The sequence below is a fragment of the Cebus imitator genome, unplaced genomic scaffold (assembly GCF_001604975.1).
Source record: "Cebus imitator isolate Cc_AM_T3 unplaced genomic scaffold, Cebus_imitator-1.0 Scaffold635, whole genome shotgun sequence".
Lineage (NCBI taxonomy): Eukaryota > Metazoa > Chordata > Mammalia > Primates > Cebidae > Cebus > Cebus imitator.
In genome coordinates, this window is record NW_016107950.1 from 152,448 (window position 1) to 176,288 (window position 23,841).

At 42.5% G+C, this 23,841-nt stretch overlaps 1 protein-coding gene across 10 annotated transcripts in view; it reads right to left on the reverse strand.

Annotated features, from left to right (window-relative positions):
• Positions 1 to 1,774: 1,774 nt before the first annotated feature.
• PLEKHB2 (pleckstrin homology domain containing B2) overlaps positions 1,775 to 23,841 on the reverse strand; it is a 46,968-nt gene continuing 24,901 nt past the window's right edge. For 2 of the 10 annotated variants that reach the window (XM_017517527.2, XM_017517533.2), the window contains 5 exons: positions 19,467 to 19,506; positions 17,123 to 17,233; positions 10,954 to 11,062; positions 6,686 to 6,727; positions 1,775 to 4,566 (listed from right to left, as the gene is read on the reverse strand). In XM_017517527.2, coding sequence (XP_017373016.1) covers positions 4,430 to 4,566; positions 6,686 to 6,727; positions 10,954 to 11,062; positions 17,123 to 17,233; positions 19,467 to 19,506 — 439 coding nt within the window. In that variant the 3' untranslated portion in view covers positions 1,775 to 4,429. The remainder of the gene's footprint in view (positions 4,567 to 6,685; positions 6,728 to 10,953; positions 11,063 to 17,122; positions 17,234 to 19,466; positions 19,507 to 23,841) is intronic. The other 8 variants (XM_017517532.2, XM_017517535.2, XM_017517531.2 and 5 more) reach the window with 6 other exon arrangements.

Genomic DNA, 23,841 nt, shown 5'->3' on the forward strand with positions numbered 1-23,841 from the left:
CTGGGTATTCCTGTATTAGGTGGGTATATATTTAGGATCTTTAGCTCTTCTTGTTACATTTATCCTTTTATCATTATGTAATATCCTTCTTTGCTTTTGATCTTTGGTGCTTTAAAGTCTATTTTATCAGCAAAAATTGCAACTCCTGCTTTCTATCTCATTATTTTTGCTCTCCATTTGGTTGGCAAATCTTTCTCCATCCCTTTGAGTCTTTGTGTATCCTTGCATGTGAGATGGATCTGGATGTAGCATACCAATGGGTCTTGGCTTTTTTTACCTGTGTCTTTGGATTGGGGGATTTAGTCGATTTAAATTTAGAATTAATAACAATATATGTGAATTTGATACTGCCATTTAATGTTAGCTGGCCGTTTTGCCCATTAGTTGATGCAAGTTCTTAATTATGTTGATGTTATTTTTTGGTATTTTTTAGAAAGGCCGATACTGGTTGTTCCTTTCTATTTGTAGTGGTTCTTTCAGAGGCTCTTGTAAAGCAGGCCTGGTGGTGATGAAATCTCTGAGTGGTTGCTTGTTCACAAAAGATTTTATTTTTCCTTCACTTATGAAGCTTAGTTTGACCGGATGTAAAATTCTAGGTTGAAAGTTCTTTTCTTTAAGGATGTTGAATATTGGCCCCCACTCTCTTCTGGCTTGTGGGGTTTCTGCTGAGAGATCTGCTGTGAGTCTGATAGGCTTCCTTTTATGGGTAACCTGACCTTTCTCTCTGGCTGCCCTCAGTATTTTCGCTTTCATTTCAACCCTGGTGAATCTGAGGGCAATTATGTGCCTTGAGGTTGGTCTTCTTGAGGAATATCTTTGTGGTGTTCTCTGTATTACCTGGAGTTGAATATTATCCTGCCTTTCTAGGTTGGGAAAGTTTTCCTGAATAATATCCTGAAGCGTATTTTCCAGCTTGGATTGATTCTCTTCATCACATTCAGGTACACCTATCAAACGTAGATTAGGTCCTTTCACATAGTCCCATCAAAAAAAATAAAACCCCATCAAAAAATTTAAAATAATTTTTTAAAACAAAAATAAGTGCCGGGCACAATGGCTCATGCTTGTAATCCCAGCACTTTGGGAGGCGAAGATGGCAGGATCACCTGAAGTCAGGAGTTTGAGACCAGCCTGACCAACATGGAGAAACTCCGTCTCTACTAAAAATACAAAATTAGCCAGGTGTAGTGGTGTCTGTAATCCCAGCTAGCTGAGGCTGAGGCAAGAGAATCACTTGAACCCAGGAGGCGGAGGTTGCAGTGAGCCAAGATCGCGCCATTGCACTNTCCAGCCTGGGCAAAAATAGCCAAAGTCCATCAAAAAAAAAAAAGTCATGTATCCAAAGATGCTGGAAAAGTTATTGGACACACACTGCCAGGGGGATCTGGTTGGGGAAAACAGTGTCTGTTTTCTCACAGCCATTTGAAGAGTGTGACTACACAGCCCATTCCTATGTTTGTGGAACTCATGTTCTCATAAGCACATGGCACAGGGAACAAGGCGGCGTTTTAACATCCGATGTGGAGACCTACTGCCTGCACACTCCTGAGTAAGTAATTTAACTTCTGAGCCTCAGTCCCTCCAGTGGAACCTGGATAACACCTCCCTTACAGAGTCACTAAGAATTCAGTGAGTTGTCTCTGATGTGACAACACATTCTAGCACTTGCTAGGTCCTCAATAAATGCCATTCTTATGATCCATGACAGCAGAAAAACCTGAGAGTATGTTACTGCCAGTAATTTTTAAAAAAACAACAGAAGTCACAAGGAAACATCCTTTAAGGTTAATGCTTTAATGTATTGACATTTTCATTTAGAAATGTACAATTTGCATATGTAGGAAAAAGTTCTGTAGACACAACGGAATACTAGAGACGGGAAAGCAATCACAAAAAGATCAACTCTGGGGAGAAAATGGAACTGCATTCCATGCCTTGTATCTGCATACACTAGGGAAGGAAAAAGAAGTTTTACACAGGATCAAAACTTGTGGAAAATACACTTGGGTCATTTTGTCTCCACTGCAGGAACTTCTTAGAATCCAGAGATGGCTACCTTGAATCTTGACGGCCTAAAATGGGCAAAGTCTGGTCTTGCTCACAAATGATGATCCAAAACATTAAGCACAGTTCTCCCTCTCCTCTTTAATATCCAAGACCCTGAAGTTGACTCAAGGAATGAAAAGAACATCAGATCAGCATGTATACAATGTGTCATTAGCCAGCTTCTTCAAGGTATGGATCATTATTTAAAAGTACACATGGAAGTAATATGCTTACTCAAACCTAAACAAGAAGTTTCTTCTAACTCACGCACTTCTTGACTTAGATGCTAAGTGTAGCACTGTAAACAAAGGACATCGTTGAGAAACTGAGGCTGTCAAAACATTGGCATCTATGGGAGTTGTGGTCAAGAAAATGAAATACTTGAGCCCACCTTATCCCCAATATGCATTTCATACCAGAATCAAGTCACTAATGACAGTCACTTTCCAGGCTCATCTACGGCTGCCTAATGAGGCTGGCCCCACTGGGATGGGGACTGCGGAGGGTACACACATGGTGCCCAAGTTTCAGTCCACACCTCTCCCCTTCAGGCAGAAGCAGCCAGGAGAACACAGGAACATCTGCCTCAAGAGCATTTCGGCAGCCAAAGTCAATACTCTGTGGTTCCTGTAATTCCCACCCAGTAATTCCAAGTTCAAAATTACCACCAGTGCAACATGAAAAACTTAATAGTTTTACAGTAAAGTGTACATACAGCTTTAATAACAATTATAACCTGAACAAAGCCATTCTTCTTACAACGGATGGAATATCCTCAAAGCAACATTTTAAACCATGGACACTAGTGTTGTCATACATTGCATCTATTCAGAGATGACAGGTACACATCCTTCCATGTGGGAACAGACACTTCCATGTCAACAAGTCCCCTGGGATTAGAGAGAAAACACAGACCCATGGTCACCACTCAGTTTCTCTGGTGTCTGGCTTCATATGGAGTCCTATATAAGTCGGCTTAAGTTGGCCTCAGAGGGAGGTGGATGAGCAGTAAAGCAAGACAGCATGAGTGCAACCAGCCAGGCAAAATAACAAGTCTGTGCTACCTGGAGTGTATTTTAGGGAAAAAAGGACCATATGGAGCGTGGGGCAGGAACATTCACTGTGCTAAACTGCCTTTGTAAAAGCACACTGTTTAAAGCATGCAGCGCAGAAAACTGGAATAATTCAGAGCTTGAAAACAAGAAATAACAGAAATGTGAATATCTGAAATACATACTTCATAATATTGGAAATAAGAGCATTTGACAGAAAGGCTGGACTGTGTTTTCCAAAGACTTATACTTTTGGGGCTCAAAATTCAATGTTCTAAGTTTCTCTATCACATAGAGATCACGAACAAAAGCAAGGCTGAGTGAGGGTCCTGGCCAGGCTGAGTGGTACCTTGAGCCAGTCTCTTTGTCCTGAGGGCCCCTGGGCCCCATTTCACATCCATAACCCAAGTCTGCTCAGCTACGGTCTGCCCTGGTGCTCAGTGAACAGTCACAGGGCCCCACTTCTGCAAAATGGGAACACTCTACTAAGGCTCTCCTTCCACTCCCTCACTGTTCCTCTAATATTACTCCCTCAGCAAGTAGAAAAATAGGCTTAGGCAGCCACACACTCAGACAGCTCCCTCTGAATCAAGTAAATCTGCCTCCACACACTTGTTATTGTTCGGCTTCTCCAAGTTCTAAAGGATAAAGCCCTAAAACTCTCAGGCTCAAATCAACTCCTAATGTGGGTTATGTTTTCCAAGTATGGCTACCAAAACCATACCAGAATAAAGTGAGAATAGGAAACTCGGGTCAGGCAGATTTCTGAAGCATCATTCTTCAAAGGCAGCTATGCCCCATCATCCCGGGCCGACGGCCTTGATGGGGGCCTGTGGAGCCCAGAGGGCAGGTCAGGGGCTCTCACACCATGGCCTCAGGAAGTACCTGGGAGCTTACCAACCCACAACTCCTAAGTAACACGCAACCAGTTCTGGCCTGTGGTTTGAAAAAGTTAAACGGAAGAGGCTGTAGCTTTTCTTGCCACAACACTGGCATAACACGAGAGTAAATTAACCCTTAAGCACTACACCTAACTCTAAAAAGAAAATGCCTTTCAAAACAGGTATGCTCAAATAAGGTATTCTGAGAGTTCCACAGTCTTGGAATGAGCCTGTGCCCCCGGAGAGCCAATGTTTGAACAAAACAGCACAGTTCAAACCCTTCTCTGTGGTACTTATGTGGATTAGTTACAATTATGACATCACTACTTTCAAAGGAATGATTAAAACTATTATTAAAAACATTTGTCACAAACAGAAATGCCCTGCAAATAAATCATCTTATTGCACATAGGGTTGTGAGAAGCTATGCACATCAAGACCCTGAGGCCTCTAGAAGACCCAAAATAGAGACCCTAAGGCCATGCCCGTAGCTGCTCCTGCCAGCATGCCCAGCGCCAGGTCACTGTCGTTGTCCCGATACCGCTCTCGAATGATGACTTGGTTAGCAGGCGGCTGTCCATAAAGTCCTAAAAGAGAAGGAAAATAGCAGATCTCTGAGCAGCAGTTTGTGAAGTTCAACATATGCAAAGCATCAGTTCTCCTTTCACAACAAGGATCCGCTGTCTCCTGTCACACTGGGTGCCCCACCCCTCCTCCACTACAGGCACAACGTGTGGCCCGCATCCCTGAAACCGCCCTGGGAGGAAACCAAGATCCTCAGCTCACTAAGGGCCAAAGTCCCTAAACTGCAAAGAGCAGAACCCTAATGAAGCTTCAGATTCCAGCTTCTGATTTCTACTTCAGCCTTCCACATCATGCTTATTAAGTGGCAGACAAATGGGGAACATGAGAAATACAGAGTGCCCATCAAAAACCCAAAAAGGAAATGTCCACCTAATGCAAATTAGCTTTTTAGTATGCATGCAAACCAATTTTTAAATTAAATCTTAAATCTGCTCAAGTAACTTTTTTTTCTTTTTTTTTTTTTTGAAATGGAGTCTTGCTCTGTCCCCAAGCTGGAGTGCAGTGGTTGGATCTCAGATCACTGCAACCTCCACCTGCCACATTCAAGCAATTCTCCCACCTCAGCCTCCTGAGTAACTGGGACTACAGACGCCCACCACCATGTCTGGCTAATTTTTGTATTTTTTGGTAGAGATGGGGTTTCACATGTTGGCCAGGCTGGTCTCAATCTCCTGACCTCAAGTGATCCACCCACCTCAGCCTCCCAAAGTGCTGGGATTACAGGCGTGAGTCACCGTGCCCAGCCTACTCTATTTTATTGCATGTCTTTATGGGGAAAAAAATAAATACTTATGTTAGAGATGAAAACTTCAAAAAAAAATAAACTACAAACAAATTTAATTTGCAAGATTAAAACTTACAACTGGAAATGTACTGTTTGCTCTCTTCCATGCTTCACAGCTATATTGCCTAGTAGCTTTCAAACTGCTCAGGTATTAATAGTGTTAACTTTCCTTCTTGATCTTCTATTCCCTTAATGGTTCAACAGCAGGGCGAGGTGGGCCACAGACGTAATACCAGCACTTTGGGAGGCTGACAAGGTGGATCACTTGAGGCCAGAAGTTTTAGACCAGCCTGGCCAACACAGTGAAACCCTCTCTTAAAAAAATTACCAAAAAAAAAAAAAATTAGCCAAGGGCAGTGTTGCATGCCTGTGCCTGTCAACCCTCGCTGAGGCATGAGATTGCTTGAACTTGGGAGGCGGGGGCTGCAGTAAGCTGAGATCCTGCTACCACAGTCCAGCCTGGGCAACAGAGTGAGACTCTGTCTCGAAAAAAAACTACTCACTAGTGATGTGCACATGTGGATGAAGAGCAGAAGTGAAACCCGCAGTGATAACAAAGGTGAACACTTCCAACCACTTACAGCACTACATACGTTGAAATGCTCTGGTTCAGGTGAGTGTGCTCTTGTCCCTATTTTGCAGATGGGCAAACTGAGGCACACAGCGCTTAAGGACAGTAAAGGCATACAAACCCAGGCACTCTGACTACAGTATGCACTTATACCCATTAATGCCTCAAAAACAACAGAGGACGATGGAAGACAAAAATCAAAGGCACAGAGTAGCACAAAGAAACCATCATAAATCTAGAGGCTCATCTGGTACAGGTAACAGTATTGGAAGCAAGTGATTATTTCTGCAATGTTAAAATTTCAAAACTAGGGAATTATGGCATTTACTTTCACAGCCTTGACATTTTAAAATGTTCAGTACTGTCAACTCCGACTAGGCAAATGTAACACAAGAGAACTTGTAAGTGACCTAAGGAAAAGGTCCCATGGAAAATCTACATTCTGCATCCCCCTGCAGGTCACACTCCTGTGGCTCCTACTGAGCTCTGCTCCTGCATTGAGCTCACCTTGCCGGAGTCAGCTGTGGATGCTTCCACGTCACACTCATTATTAATTGCCTAATTTAACTAATATTACACAAATGGTCAAAATGTGAATGAGAAAAAGGCAGACACAGTTTCTATGGCAACTAAGATACTACAGGAAAGACTAAAGGAAGGTTACTTTTACAAATTACCATCAAAACAGGGAATTGAGAAAACTATAAAAGATGGGGGGATGGGAGGACTATAGTCCCAAAATCTAGAAGTCTGCTCTTGGACTTACCCCTGGAAACTGCAGTGCAATGACGTGTCATGAGGATGGTCTCTACAAGACAGAAATAGAAGACTCCAACCAAAGGAGCCGACTCAAGCAAACACCTCAACCCCGCAACACGAGAGAGCCGAACGAGCACCCACTAGCAGGTTAAATCACAGCACAATGTTTACAGAATGTCTACAGCACTGTGTACCTTCTCAGTTGACTGACTGACCACTAGTTCCAATCACACTCAACAGAATGCCATAACCAGCTCTGTGCAGGACTAGGAGGGTTCTTGTGGACTAGCTCTAGGCAGTGAGACCCTGGCAGACAGGATGGCATGGAGGTGGCAAAGCACCCATCTGATTGTCAGCACAAGCTGCTATGCATCAACCACAAACCCACCTGACCCTTCCACCCAAGCAAGTCTGGGGACTGCCTGGTCACCCCCCTAAGGCAACCCAGGGTCAGCATAAGGCAGGCTGACCACAGTGCCCACTGGCTCAGCCCCTCATGTGGCAAGCATTCCGAGTATTGCCTGTGAGAGTGCCACCGCTACTCCACTGAGGAGAGCTAAGGGCAAGGATGAACTCATTTCCAGAAGTGCCCTAAACAACCATGTCTGCAATATCTGTGCTCTCTATACAGTAAGAAACAATGGCAACTGCCCTATTCTGTGGGCTGGAAGCTGAGAAAGAGGCTGGGTCTCACATGGCATGTCTAAGGCTTAAAAATCACCACCCCCATAGGATCCCAACAGAAAAGTGTGCAAAGGAAAATAATTCATAAAAGGGGATATATAAACTAAAGCAACTCAATGATTCCACTTGAGACCTACTGAAGCTGTCAAAACTTTTAAAGCACAACAGTCAATCTTTATGGGATTACAGATAAACCACTGCATCGGCAACTGCTAGTGGCATTATAAGTTGGTAAATCATTCTGGAATCAACTTGGTAAAATGCTATCCAGGTTTAATGTGTATTATCAGATGAAATTATTAAAAATCTAGGATGTCTCTTAAACTAATCCAGAGATAGAGAAAGGAGGCTGAGGTAGAGATAAAAGATTAGACATAAGGTGGTTAACTGCTGAAGCCAGTGATGGGCACAAGATAGTTCATTATTCCATCATCCCTATTTTTTATGTTTGAAATCTCTTACATTTTTAAATCATATCCCAAAAAACCCTCAAAAATGTCTATGCCTCTTGACATATTAATAGAGATGCTCCTCAGCTTACAGTGGGGTTACCTCCCAATAAACCCATCATAAGTTGAAAACATCATAGTCAAAATGCATTTAATACAGCTAACTTACCAAACATTATAGCTTAGCACAACCTACCTTCAACTGCTCAGAGCACTTACATTAGCCTGCAGCTGGGAAAATCAACTAACACAGAGCCTACTATAATCAAGTGTTGAAGATCTCACATAACTGAGTACTATACTGAGAGTGAAAAACAAAATGAAGGTAGGAATACCTGAAGTACGGGTTCTACTGAATGCACATTGTTTTTGCACCATTGTAAAGTCAAAAAATCATTAAGTCAAACCATCCTTAGTGGGGGCCTGTCTGCATATAGAGATACATTCTAATTGGGGGAAGAAAAAAAAAAAAAAAAAGAAACATATTCTAGGTCAGGCGCAGTGGCTCATGCCTGTTAATCCCAGCACTTTGGGAGGCCAAGGAGGGTGGATCACCTGAGGTGAGGAGTTTGAGACCAGCCTGACCAACATGGTGAAATCTCATCTCTACTAAAAATACAAAATTAGCTGGGTGTGGTGGCACATGCCTGTGGTCCCAGCTACTTGGGAGGCTAAGGCAGGAGAATCATTTGAACCTGGGAAGTGGAGGTTGCAGTGAGCTGAGATCGTGCCATTGCACTCCAGCCTAGGCAACAAGAGCGAAACAAGACAGGACAGGAACAGTGACAGGGACAGGGAAAGGGAAGGAGAAAGGGAAGGAGAGGAAAGGGGAAAGGAAAGAGGAATAATACATATTCAGTAGGAACAAAAAGAAAAATGACTAAAGATGTTCAAAGCAGTATCTACAACAGCAAAAAAAGAAAAAGAAAAGGTGGGAGAGAGAAAGAAAAAACAGCCAATACTGCAAGGAGTAATACCTCACCCAATATGATAATAGGCAATTACTAAAAATATTTATGAGTATTACGTAGCACTTGGGACAATACACAGAATATTTATAAACAAGACTAGAAATATAAACGCATGTTTATAAAGAGAGAAAAAAAAATTCTTTTTTAAAGATGGATTCTTGCTCTGTTGCCAGGCTGGAGTGCAGTGGCACGATCTTGGCTCACTGCAACTTCCAGCTCCTGTGTTCAAGCAATTCTCCTGCCTCAGCCTCCCGATTAGCTGGGACTATAGGCATGTGCCACCACATCCAGCTAATTTTTGTATTTTCAGTAGAGACGGGGTTTCATTATGTTGGCCAGGATGGACTCAATCTCTTAACCTCATGATCTGCCCACCTCAGCCACCCAAAGTACTGGGATTACAGGCGTGAGCCACCACGCCCAGCCAAGGAGAAAACGCTTTATGTGGAGGAAGTACAGCAGGTCCCAGATAACACTGTTTCATTTAACATAGTTTCATTATAACATTGATAAGAAGAAAATAATTGATTCCCCTCTGGGCACCACCTGTGTGAGTTTGAAGGTTTTTTTTTTTTTTTCCATGTCTGTGTGTTTTCTCCAGATAGTCCAGTTCCTTTCCATCCCAAAGATGTGGCCCTTAGGTGAATCAGTGTGTCTAAACTGTCCCAGTCGGAGTGAGAGTGGGTATGGGTGAGTGTGCCCCGCAATGGGATGGCATCCTATTCATGGTGAATTCCCCACCTTGAGCCCTGAGCTGCTGGGAAAGGGTCCCGCCATCCATGGTCATGAACCAACTAGGTAAATCATTATCTTACTTGTGTTTATTAATCTTTCTTACATGTATGTATAGCTCACATTAATTTCAATGGTTGATATTAGAAGTGGTGATGTTTTTGTGACCAGAAATAAGCCATAGAAACTTAACTCTTGTTTATACCAATTAGCCTACGGTAAAATTGGTTTTGTTACATGTTTCACTGGAAGTCACATTTTCCAATAATCTACTGTTGATGTTAAGGAAGAACTTACTGTAATTCAAACGAAAATATCTGTGCTAGGCTCACAAGACAATGGACAAATATTTAACCTGTCATAATTACTTATTATTATTTTATTGGTTTTCAACTTGACATGAAAAAAAGTCAAGCAAAGTAGAATTCTCCAAAGTCCATGCTAGTTGGGTGAATCTGCCTCAGATTCCCCGAACAGAGGAGTATGAGATCTCTCTATTTCTATTCTAGAACCCATTTTAAGTGCTAAATGCATCAAAAGCCAAAGCAACCACCAACAACTACAAGGACGCCATCTAAAATTGTAACCCAGAGGTCTTGACTTCTCTGGGCACCACTATTAGTGACCGACCCACCCTTCTGGTACCAGCTTGCCTCCCACTGCCTCTGTGCTGAGACACCATGCTAGTTTTGCTCACAGCCCAGAACCACTCCTCCTCCTGCAAACCTCCACATTTCCATCTCTTCTGAGCTTGGCCTCTGGTTCCAGCCCACCTACCTGTGCATCCGCCTGTGCTATGGTGCTATGCCCACTGCATCTGCCCGGCCTCACTTCATAGGAACTATCAGCCACAGCTCTGCCCTTCCCACCCTCACTGCCACGCCAGCACCATGCAGCCCCAGCAGGTGGCCAGCACTGTCCCACAACTCTATCCTGCTGACCCCCTTGCCAAGTGATGCCCTACATCAGTCACTCACGCCTGCCATGTGTTTCGTGTGACATGAAGAATAGAAAGAACAGACTCCAAGCCCAGAATAAATACAAGCCCTTCTACTCCACTGTGAAACAGAACATCACCTCAGCAGTGACAACTTTCCAAGGATGTCACCAGAAGGAGAACAGCTGAAAGGTCACCTCTCATCCCTTAAAATGGGCCTCTTACTTTGATTGCTTCTTAACGTAATTGAATCCCAATGAGTACAAATTCCTTCTGAGAACTAATCCAGACACAACAGCAAAGTCCTAAAAATCAAGCCTACTCTAGCTTTGCAGAGCAGTATGAAACTACCAAAGGCTTTTTTTAAAGCATAACAACAGAGTGATTTGCGGTCCACAACCAGAAAATATAGCTTAAACCGAAAAATAAAAATGTTTATAGGTCTCTCTGGTCTACTCAGTAAATGGAGAGAAATCAGGCAGGAAAGGCTGGTGTGAGTTACCTGCATATGGGTACTGGTAGGGCACAGCATACGCCTGCCCATTTGCAGCATAGACAACTTGAGTTCCTGGCGGGTATGCACCACCGTACGGCCCATAGCCGTATGCCTGCTGAAAAGAAAGAGGCCCATTAGAAATACAATTGTGAAACCTCTGGTAAAGTATTAAAATTGGGTCTCCAGGTTGCAATCGATAAAAAAAAAAAAAACACGAAACAGTGTGGTTACTAAAAAAAAACACAAAAACTACAACTGAAGCCCACTTTCAGGCTACAGAATGAAGAAGGCAGAAAAACCCAATAAAAGAAGAGAACTGGACTTGCATGAGATTTGGATTTCAATTCAGCTGTACTGTTAACCTGACCTTCAGTAAGACACCTGGGCCTTCCTTTGCCCATCTGTAAAATAAGGTTGAACCAGGTGATAATGAGATTCACCAAAACTATTTTCCAGGCAAAGCCAGCCTAGAAGCAGAATCCTTTCTGGCCCAAGTTTGGCAATTCCAGGCACAGTATGGAAGATGAGGGTGCCCTGAAGTGTGGTACCTGGGCAGGGGACCGATGGTTTTCTGGCTGCACACACCCATGAAAGGGCACAACCAGAAACGGGCAGCAGTCCCACCTCCACTGACTGAGTGAATAACCACTATATGCTGAGAAATACTGAAATCAAGGGCTGGCCTTCCATATGTACTCACAGGTGAGAAGGAATCAGACACACAGACACAATTAATGTCGTTCTGTGACAAGTGCTCTCATACAGGGAGAACAAAGGTATGGCCAGGCAAACGTGTGTGTAGATCTAAACCTGTTATCATACAAAAGCAGGAGACAAGAGGTTTCTAGAAGATGGAGTAGACATTCTTTCCCATATTCCTCCTAAGTACAACTACAATCTCTGGGCATTATATACAAAGCAAACACAAGAAGACTGAAGAGTGACAAGACAAGAGTGACAAGCACATGAGGGAGGATGCACGGTAGGTCCCCTAGGATTCCTTTTCACTTCACACATCCCAAACTGGACAATGGGGAAGGTGGCAAGCTGGAAGTGCCAACCACTGCAAACCATAAAGGCCCTGAGAAGAACTGCTCTCTTTCACAAAGACCCTAAACAGGAAAGGGGCAGCCCAGCAAGATAGAACATTTTTAGACAATAACCTCTCTACTCCAGGGAACAACCACAGAAAAACCCACAGCCTCACACCAGAAAAGGCCAAGTATGAAGAGCCTGAATTTCCGTGCTCAGCAGACTATAGCAGGGTACCGCCAGGCCCTCAGAATACTGTCAAATAAGACTGAGTGAGAGACTGAGAATTTCTTCCCAGCCAGACAGAAACAAAACACCCACAACCCACTGGACAGTGTCCATGGAGGCCTTGTGGGGAGCCAGAACCCCACTCCCACCCAGCAGAAATAAGATGCCCTCCCTATCCCACTGAGATGGGATCAGCAGAGGCCAAGTGGAGAGTGAGTCTTTTAGGACCTCTCAGTGGCAGCCATGGTATCAGTGGAGGCTACGGGGGAAGCAATAAGATGGAGCCTTTCCTCTTCCCAGACAGGGTGGTCTCAGTGGAGATCTAGTGAAAGCCCAAATTCACAACCCCCTCTGCAGTGACAAGAAACCTGGCCCATGAGTGTCAACTGAGGCCCAAGGAGAGCCCGGACTTCCACCTCCATCTGGCAGAAATAAAGCAGCCCCCCAGAAGGAGGTCTGCTAAAACACAAGATTTAAATAAGATTCAGAGTCTTACAGTACTTAAAATGTCCAGCTTTTGATCAAAAGCCATTCATCATACCAAGAACCAGGAAGATCTCAACTAAATGAGACAAGACAACAACAAAAAACACTTAACACCAAGATGACAAAGATGCTGGAATTATCTGGAAAGATTTTAAAGAGGCTATCATAAAAACCTTCCAATAATTATGAACACACTGGAAATATAAAATATCTACCATAAAAGAGAAAAATCTCAGTAAAGAGTATATAAAGACATGCATTCAGTATTTTATATATCAAGATATAAAGAATAACCAAAGAGAAATTTCAGAAGTAAGAAATACAATAACCAATTTAAATGGTTCAAAGAATGGGCCCAACAACATAACGGAGATGACAAAGTGAAGAATCCATAAGTGTGAATATAAAGGGCAGAAATTACCCAATCAGAACACAACAGAGGAAAAATAGACTGAAGTAAAAAAAAAAAAAAAATGAGCAACTCTGGGACACATGAGACTAACAGGGACGTCATCAGAGTGCCAGAAGGAGAGTAGAAGGAGGCTGGGGCTAGAAAAGCGCTCAAGAATAATGGTTCAAAATTTCCCAAATTTAGCAAAAAACCCAAGCCTGTATATTCAAGAAGCTGAATGAATACCAAACAGGATAAACCCAAAGAAATCCACACAAACACATACATTATAGTCAAATGTTTGAAAACCAAAGGCCACAGAGCAAGCAGAAGGAAGAAAATAAAAGAGCAGAATCAGTAAAATTGAGCGACAGAAAAAGTGAATGAAACAAAAAGTTATTTTTTTGAAACTATTCATAATATTAATAAAACCTTTAGTAAACTGTCAAAAAGAGAAAAATCAAATCACCAGTATCAGGAATGAATGAACTAGATGATATGTTACTATAGACTCTGAAGACATCACATAAATCAGACAACTTACAAGAAAAGGAACAATTCCACAAAAAGTACAAACTATTAAAACCTACTCCATACGAACTAGAAAATTTGAGGGGACAAGTAACTACTAACAAAGATGCATCTGCGGTAGGCCCGAGGAAAGGTCATGTGAGGATACAGGGAGAAAGAGGTCATGTGCAAGCCCAGGGAAGGCCTTAGGAGAACCAACGCTGCCAGCACCTTGATCTTGGGCTTCCAGCCTCCAGAACTGTGATGAATAGATATATGTGTTGGTTAAGCCAAAACAAAGGAAAAAGAAAACAGAATTTTTCATGTAAAATCTCCCAAAAAAGAAATCTCTAGGCCCTGATAGTTTCAATGGAGATTTCTACCAAATTTTAAAAAATAATTAATGCCAATTCTACACCATTTCTTCCAGAAACTAGAAAAGCAGAAAACCACTTTCCAATTTATTCTATTGCCAAAGTATAAAAAAAGAAAACTATAGGCCAATATCCCTCATGAATATAGCTGTAAAAATCCTTAACAAACATTAGTAATTGAATTCAGCAATAAATAAAAAGAATAATACACCATGACCAAGTAGACTTTATTCCAGGGAATGCAAAGCTGGTTCAGTATGTGAAAACCAATCACTATAATCCACCATATTAGCAGGCTAAAAAGAAAAAAATAATAATCATAATCATAATAATTACTACAGAAAAAGTATTTAACAAAATCACTTTGGGAGGCCCAGGCAGGAAGATCGCTTGAGGCCAGGAGTTCAAGACCAACCTAGGCAACACAGCAAGATCCTGTCTCCACAAAAAAAAAAAAAATTCTTTTTTGCAGGCATAGTGCCACAGGAGGCTAAGGCAGGAAGATCACCTTAGCCCTGGAGTTCAAGGCTGCAGCGAGCTAATGATAGTACCACTGCACTCCAGCCTGGGTGACAAAGTAAGACCCCATCTCTGAGAAAAAAGAAGAAAAACTGACACCCATTCATGATAAACACTCTTGGAAACCAGAAAAAGAGAACTCGTAAATCTAATAAAGAATAGCTACAAAAAACCTCCAGCTAACAGCATACTTAATGAATGTATTAAATACTAAATAAATGCATATATAAAACCAAATACTAAATTCAGCACTAAAACGAGGTCAGGAGATTGAGACCATTCCGGCCAACATAGTGAAACCCCGACTCTACTAACTATAAAAAGTTAGCCGGGCATGATGGTGTGTGCCTATAGTCCCAGCTACGCAGGAGGCTGAGGTAGGGGAATCACTTGAACCTGGGAGGCAGAGATTGTAGTGAGTGGAGACTGTGCCACTGCACTCCAACCTGGGCGACAAAGTGAGACTCCGTCTCAAAAAAAAACAACGGTAAATTTTTAAAACTCAATAGATCTCCCGTAAAATCAGGAACAAGGCAAGAATGTCTTTTCTCACCACTGCTACTCAACATATTTGAAGGTCTAACCAAGGCAATAAGGCAAGGTAAGAAAACAGAAGGCACACAGATTAGAAAGAAAGAAAACTGTTCCTATTTGTAGATGACATGATTGCCTATACAGTATATCCCAAAAAATCTACAGGAAAAGGAACTAGACTAAGTGAGTTTAGAAAGTTTACAGGCTGCCGGTGGGACGCCATGGCTCACCCCTGTAATCCCAGCACTTTGGGAGGCTGAGGGAGATGGATCACCTCAGGTCAGGAGCTCAAGACCAGCCTGGCCAACATGGTGAAACCCCATCTCTACTAAAAATACAAAAAATTAGCCAGGCATGGTGATGGCCTGTAATCCCAGCTACTTGAGAGGCTGAGGTAGGGGAATTGCTTGAACCCAGGAGGCAGAAGTTGTAGTGAGCCAAGACCGTACCATTGCACTCCAGCCTGGGCAGTAAGAGTAAAACTCCATCTCAAAAAAAAAAAAAGAAAGAAAAGAAAAAGAAAGTTAGTTTACAGGCTGCAAGGTCAACCCACAAAAACCAATTCTATAAGAATTGGCAATAAATATAAGAAAACTAAAACTAAAATTGTAATACGATATGCAATCACTAAAAAAAAGTGGAATACCTGTAAATCTAACAAAACATATATGGGATTTTTATACTGAAAACCTCAAAATGCTGATGAAAAAATTAAAGAGGATCTAAATACACAGGCAGTCTATGTTTATAACTGGAAGATTCAACATTAAATAAAGATGTCCTTACTCTCCAAATAAATATGATACACAGGTTTAAGGCAATTCCTGCAAAAGCCTTGCAAGGTTTCCAAAAAGGAATCAAGAGGGTGCTGATCAGTCCACCCAGTTCCCAACTTATTATATAGCTACAATAATTAAGATTGTGTGGTACCAAAGGAAGGTAACCACACAGAACAATGGAACAGACCACAGACCTCAGAAATAGATACATACAATAGAGCCCTGAAACAGACATATATCTTATAAAAAACTAATTCAAAATCAATACAGACTAATTATAAAACCTAAGACAATAAAACTTTCAGAAAATAATGTAGGAGAAAATCTTAGGAAACTTGGGCTACGTTTGTCAAGCTAAGTTTAGCATAACAGCAAAAGCACAATCAAAAGGCAAGGCCAATAAATCAGAATGTGCCAAAATTCTTAATTCTGTGAAAGGCCTTGTTAAGAAAAAGACAAGTTACAGGCAACATGTAGACTGAGCATCTCTTATCTGAAAATCTGAAATGCTTCAACATGAGACAGTGATACCTTTCTTTGCTTTCTGCTAGCTCAGGATACAAACGGTTTCATGCACAAAATGATTAAAAATATTGTATAGAATTACCTTCAAGATATGTAGATAAGGTGTATACAAAACATAAATAAATTTTGTATTTAGACATAGGTTCCATCCCCAAGATATCTCACTACCTATGTAAATATTCCAAAATCAAAAAAAATCTGTTATCCAGAACACTTCTGGTCCTAGGCATTTTGGATAAGGGCTACTCGACCTGTATCTAAAAATAATCCATGGCCAGGCGCAGTAGCTCATACCTGTAATCCCAGCACTTTGAGAGGCCAAGGCGGGCGGACTGCCTGAGCTCACTCAGGTTCACATCCAGCCAAGGCAACATGGTGAAACCCTGTCTCTACTAAAATACAAAAAATTAGCCGGGCGTGGCAGCGTGCACCTGTAGTCCCAGCTACTCAGGACACTGAGGCAGGAGAAGTGCTTGAATCCAGGAGGCAGAAGTTGCAGTGAGCCGAGATCAAGCCATTGCACCCCAGCCTGGTGACAGAATGAGACTTTGTCTCAAAAAAAAAAAAAAAGGATTCATTTCTCAAACATGTATGTAAGAATGATTGAACCCAGGGAGGTGGAGGTTGCAGTGAGCTGTGAGCTGAGATCATGCCACAGCACTCCAGCCTGGACGACAGAGCGAGACTCCACCTCAAAAAAAAAAAAGGAAGAAATGGTTCAGAGTATGTTTCTAATTTCATTTAAAGAAACAAAACAAAGCAGGACAGCAGCATAGACCCCAAGCTTCCCTGAGATGGAGGCTCAGGGTTCTTCCTACCTCAGGGGCCGGTGCAGCATAGGCCGTGTATGGTGGAGGGGAGGAAACCACGGATGTCTCATCAGTCATGACTGCAGAGCCCACATACGCCTGTGGGAGAGAGGAGAGGGTGAGGGCAGGATAGCGTCCCAGCAGCTGTGTGCTCAATGATGTTGTGCATGTGTCCCTTTTATTTAGCAAATTAAAAATTTTAAAAGACAAAAAGTTATATAGCACTCTGCAAAGTAGGAAAAACTCCCCCAGTCCAGTGGGGGCCCCTAGCCCTACTCTGGTGTCCTCTAAATGCAGGAGCAAAGTGGCCCTCATTCAGCCCCTAGCAGGATTTGCACTCTCACAGCTAGGAAGGCACTCAGAGGCCCCATTGTTACCCAATACCTTTTAAAAGATATTACACCAGTCCAGGAGCAATGGCTCATACCTGTAATCCCAACACTTTGTAAGGCTGGGTGAGAGGATCGCTAGAGCCCAGGGGTTCAAGGCCAGCCTAGGTAACAGAGGGAGAGCCCATCTCTACAAAAAAACAAGAAATTAGCTGGGCATGGTGCTTATGGGAACAGCTACTCAGGACGCTAAGTCCGAAGGATCACTTGAGCCCAGGAGGTCGAGACTGCAGAGAGCCAAAATTTAGCCACTGTACTCCAGCCTGGGCAAGAGAGCAAGACCCTGTCTCAAAAAAAAAAAAAAAAAAAAAAGATGTTACAGCACTCTCAACATCCTTTATTCACAAATGAAAACCCTACAATCTAAAATGTATCAGAGATATGTCCTATACACAGTCTGTTTTTACCTTAAAAAACAAAATTCTTCATTAAATTACTCCTCAATGTAATTTAAAGAAAAACATGTTAGTTATTAAAAAAAAATCTGGCCAGGTGCGGTGGCTCACACCTGTAATCCCAGCACTTGGGAGGCTGAGGCAGGCGGATCATGAGGGCAAGAGTTCAAGACCGGCCTGACCACCATGGTGCAACCCCGTCTCCACTAAAAATACAAAAATTAGCCAGTCGTGGTGGTAGGCACCTGTAATCCCAGCTACTCCGGAGGCTGAGGCAGGAAAATCGCTTGAACCCAGGAGGCAGAGGTTGCAGTGAGCCGAGATCGCACCACTGCACTCCAGCCTGGGTGACAGAGAGAGACTCTGTCTCAAAAAAAATTTTAAAAATCCATACAAAGAATCAGTTGGGGATCTTGCCCTTAACTGTATGGATCATTAATACTAATTTTACCCACAAAAAGCATTTTCACGAAGAAAAGGTAACTGCAACTATAGAGTAAGCTTGGAATGAAGTTCTGCGTTGTGCTAACACTGACACTTGGATATTAAGCCTTTTACCTTCTTCTCCCACATGCACACATTCTTGTGTAAGCTTGATCCACCTTCTTCTTTTCTTAGAGATAAAAGAGGAAAAAATCCCACCTAAAGAATGAAAGCTCTGACCAGAGTAACACTCCCTGATCCCTGACAGATAAAGATGGCATTACAAGCTCTACAAATGGGGTTCACTGTCTCAGTGACCTCCTAAGGCCAGAAACAGGATAAGAGACAAGTACAAGTCACAAAAAGGTTTGTTTCACAAGGCTGAGCTCCTGTGCATAAAAAGGATCCTGCAATTCTTTCTGAGCCTTTACTGCAAACCACAGCAGAATTCAGTGTTGCAGAACTTCGAGAAATACAAACATTTCTAGAAAGCAACACTGAAACAAGCATGCCTGTGTGAGGAGGGTGCCTTCTGCCAAAACATTTGGCAAACCCAGCTTGCTCACTGTTGGTTAAAGGTGCCCTGCCCAGTGCTACCCGCCCAGTCATGGCTGGATGGCCAGGAAACCCGTTTTCCCCCTTCTCCAATTGTTACGTAAGACCATGTGAAAACATTACTGGTGGCTGGGTGTGGTGGCTCACACCTGTAATCCCAGCACCTTGGGAGGTGGAAGTGGGAGGATCACTTGAGCCCAGGAGTTCAATACCAACCTGGATAATATAGTGAGACCTCCTCTCTACAAAAAAAATTTTTTAAATAAGCTGGCCATGGTAGCATCGGCCTGTAGTCCCAGCTACTGGGAAGGGAGGAAGGGGAGGCTGAGGCGGAAGGACCACTTGAGCCCAGGAGGTAGAGGCTGCAGCGAGCAGAACCACTGCACTCCAGCCTGGGTAAAAGAGTGAGAGAGCAAAATCCCATCTCAAAAAAAAAATACGGAATTCATAAAGCAGCTTTCAAACTGCTCTCACAGCTATTTTCTGCAGCCTGGCGTCCTTTTGCATTTTTATTCTTAAGCACAAAAAAAAAAAAAAAAAAAATTACTCATGATTGTATTAGCAACTTACTGTGTTTGTCCTAGAATCTTGGAGTGTAAATTTCCAGGCCCTGGAGAAAAGAAAAAGGGTACTTAATATTTAAGGCAATCCAACATTTCAATGATTCTCAAAACCTGGGTTGGCATCAGAATTCCTGAAGAGATCTGCTTAAAGAACAGGTCTTCAGGCCTTGCCTCAAACCACTTGAGACATGCACTAGGAATATACATTTTTTAAAACTACATCTATAATAGATACATAATATTTAAAACATAATCTATACAATACTTTTTAATAAATGCGAAATGTACTGCCACTTGCTTTGTGAGTTCATGGCATACACACAGATCTACTTCCTTTTTAACAGCTTTATAATATTCCATGATACGATTAAATTTAGATGTTAGCAATTTTTCAACATTAAAAAGAATGGTGGGGACCAGATGCAGTGCCTCATGCCTATAATCCAAGCACTTTGGGAGGCCAAGGCAGTGGGATCACCTGAGCCCAGGAGTTCAAGACCAGCCTGGGCAACATAGTGAAATCCCAGCTCTACAAAAAACACAAACATTAGCCGGGCATGGTGGTGCATGCCTATAGACCCAGCTACTTGGGAGGCTGAGGTGGGGGAATAGCTTCCTCCTGGGAGGTCAAGGCTATAGTGAGCCAAGATAATACCAGTGCATTCCAGCCTGGATGAAAGAGAGAGACCCGGTCTCAAGAAAAATAGAAAAAAGAATGCTATTAACATATTAACATCCCTATTACCCTTGCACTCTTATGTAAACATTTCCATAGGGCAAATTCCAAAGACTGAAACTGCTAGGTCAAAGGATATAAACAGAATTTCAGCAGGTATTGCAAAATGGCCCTGCAAAACGACTCTAACAGTCTCTGTAACCTACCAGCTTTCCTCCATATTGTCAAGAAAAAACTAGATATCTGAATCTTAAGTATCACAATTAAGTTTTTGCTTTAATTGATAGGCAAAAACAGTCTCTCATCCAGGCACCATGGCTCACGCCTGTAATCCCAGCACTTTGGGAAGCCAAGGTAGGCAATCACCTGAGGTCAGGAGTTCGAGACCAGCGTGGTCAACATGGTGAAACCCCGCTTCTACTGAAAATACAAAATCAGCCAGGCATGGTGGTGCATGCCTGTAATCTCAGTTACTCCGGAGGCTGAGGCAGGAGAACTGCTTGAACCCGGGAGGGAGACAGAGGTTTCAATGAGCGAGATCACACCACTGCACTCCAGCCTGGGCTACAAGAGACTCCATCTAAAAAAAAAGCAGTCTCTTGTGTACCCACTCATTCCTTTACCCCTTACTTTCCTTACTAACCCCAGCCCTCTTACCTTCATCAATTCCTTTCATTTTTATTCTCATTTTACTATCGCCCTAAGTTGAAAGATTCATTCAGTTATTTTCAAGTGTTCTGGCTTTCTAAGGAATGCAGTTAAGTTGCAAAATTCCCCAACAGATTTTGTATGTGGCATACCACTGTCATTCACTTTACTAAAGGGTATCACATTGGATTGTTCATATATGTTATACAAATTTTGTTGTCATTTCAGGTGGAAGAGTTTAGTATGGCCTTTGGTCTGCAAATTCAGTTCTGTTATTTCAGAACATATTTCTTGCCCTGAATTTCTAATTACCTCTTTTGGGGTTCTATACTTTCTGCACATCAATAATCTTTCTGAACTTTTTTTAGTGTTTCTAACATATCTCTGATCTTTTCTCCAAATCTTTTCATCTTTTTCCCCTCACTGAGATTATCTCCAGTCTCTTCCCCCATGCCAGTGATTCACTTTTCATTTGGTGTTGTACGCAAGGGAAGACCACTTTCATCAGATTATAATGTGAATGGCACCCTCTTGACAGTGACAGACCTTCTAGATTATAGACACAAAAGAGCAGAAAAGAAACATAAATCTCTGCCCTCACATAGCATATATTCTAATGAAAGCAGATGATGAACAAGATAAATAGTTGGTAGATGGTGAGTGTGTATGCAGACAGGGAGATATAAGTTTAAATATGGTGGCCAGGAAAGTATTCCTGAAGACTCTGCTTCTGTTCCTTGGATTTTATTTTCCTCCACTCTAGGAGCTTTTCCTGAGGCTTGCATTTTACTTTTCTTATTTTTCCTTCAAGGTCTATCTGCATAGCTGCCAAGCCACTTCTTTACATCCTGCTCACTTTTTACATGGGAAGTGATTCTAAAACTTCTGTTTGCGCTGATAAGGTAGGAATTATTTCTCCTTGACACCCTCCCTACCTAATCTGGTATCAACTGGTAGCTCTGCCCTGTTCCACCTCTGTCCAGCCCAGCAACAGTCTGATAGCTAGGTGTACCCTCAATCAATATTCTATAATCTGAGGGCACAGGGCTGGAAGAGAAGGAAATTTCTTCTGAGATCGAGTAAGTCTTTTCTGAAAAATCTGGGTCCTACACTCTCTTCTGAGCATATTCCTTTGAATGTCCCCATGCAAAGGCTCACTTCACAGCCATAAAATTATCCAACTCCTGTGAGCTTCAGTGCCTTTCACTGCCCTGCAATGATGGGCCCTGGGAGAACCACCCAGCCTCTGCTGAGGTCCCAAGGACATCACATTCTCAAGGATTTTTCCTTAGCTTTTCCAAAAAGTACCTTACTCTTAATCAGCATCACTCCAGACTACAGGGTAAAACTAAACATTTGCAATATTTAATTAACCCATCTTGTTACTGCTTCTGGGATTCGCATAGGATTAAAGAACATCTCAACAGAATCATCTATTTCTTTCTTTGGCTGTTTGTATTTTGTGACTGAAATCAAACTTCTTTATTTGGTTGCGCCATTGAAATGTTTTCCTCTCAGGGAAGATGATCTAATCCATTTCACCATTGTTCTCAAAGGTCTCTATTATGGGGCTGACTTGTGTCCTCATGAAAATGATATGCATAAATCCTGATCCCCAGTAGCCACGAATGTTGGATTGTTATTTGGAAATAGGGTATTTGCATATGGAATCAAATTAAGATAAACAACTCATAGTGAATTAAGGTGAGGGTCCTTAATCCAGTATGACTGGTGTCCTTTATAAGAAAAGAGAATTCTGGACACAGACACAACAGAAGAAGGCCATGTGACAACAGAGGCAGAGACCGGAGTAACACGGCTGCCAGCCAAGGACACCAAAAACTACCAGCACCACCAGAAGCTAAGAAGAGGGAAGAAGGGACCCCATCCAGCATCGCAGAGGGAGCAGGGATCTGTTGACACACCAGATGCCAGACTTCCAGCCTCCAGAAATATGAGACAAGGAATTTCTGCCATTTTTGTCACTTAGTGTTCAGCAACTTGTGACAGCAGCCCTAGGAACTCACTTACTCTTTCCTTTTTTGCTTTTCTGGCCATTTTATTTCAAGTGTGTTTCTTCTTAACAGAATATATTGCTGGACTTTGTATTTTCTGCTCAATCTCAGATCTTACTTTTTTGTTTGTTTGTTTTTTTTTTTTTTTTTGAGATGGAGTCTCACCCTGTCACCAGACTGGAGTGCAGTGGCACCATCTCAGCTCACTGCAACCTCCGCCTCCTGGGTTCAAGCAATTCTCCTGCTTCAGCCTCCTGAGGAGCTGGGACTACAGAAGCATGCCACCACGCCTGAGTAATTTTTTACATTTTTAGTAGGGACAGGGTTTCACTGTGTTAGCCAGGTCTTGATCTCCTGACCTCATGATCTGCCCACCTCAGCCTCCCAAAGTGCTGGGACTACAGGTGTGAGCCATGGCGCCCAGCCCTCAGATCTTACTCTTTTTAGGTAAATTTCACCAAATCACATTTACTAAAATCACAGAAACTATCAGTCTAATTATTGCCAGGACATTTACTGTTGTGCTTTATTAAGTTTTCTTTTCACGAGGAATATTTTCTGTTCTTTTTATTCTTCTGGTTTAAAAATATTATCCTCCACTTCTATCCGCCCAAATTTGTGCCCTTAAAATATGACACATGTATAAAGCTCTCTTTTACATCTAGGTTAAGAACAAACTCACTCACTCTTTCAGGCTAAACAAGACCAGCCCTTCAAGTATATATTTTTGCCTCTTCTCTTATGTGCTTTGCTTTTGTTTTTTGGAGACAGGGTCTCACTCGGTTACCCAGGCTAAAGTGTGGTGGCGTGCTCTCGGCTCACTGCAACCTCTGACTCCCAGACTCAAGCAATACTCCCACCTCAGCCTCCTGAGTAGCTGTGACAACAGGCGCACCCCACCACGCCCAGCTAATTTTTGTATTTTTAGCAGGGACAGGGTTTCACCACGTTAGAAAGGCTGGTCTCAAATTCCTGACCTCAGGTGATCCAGACGCCTCAGCCTCCCAAAGTGTTGGGATTATCGGTGTGAGTCACCGCACACA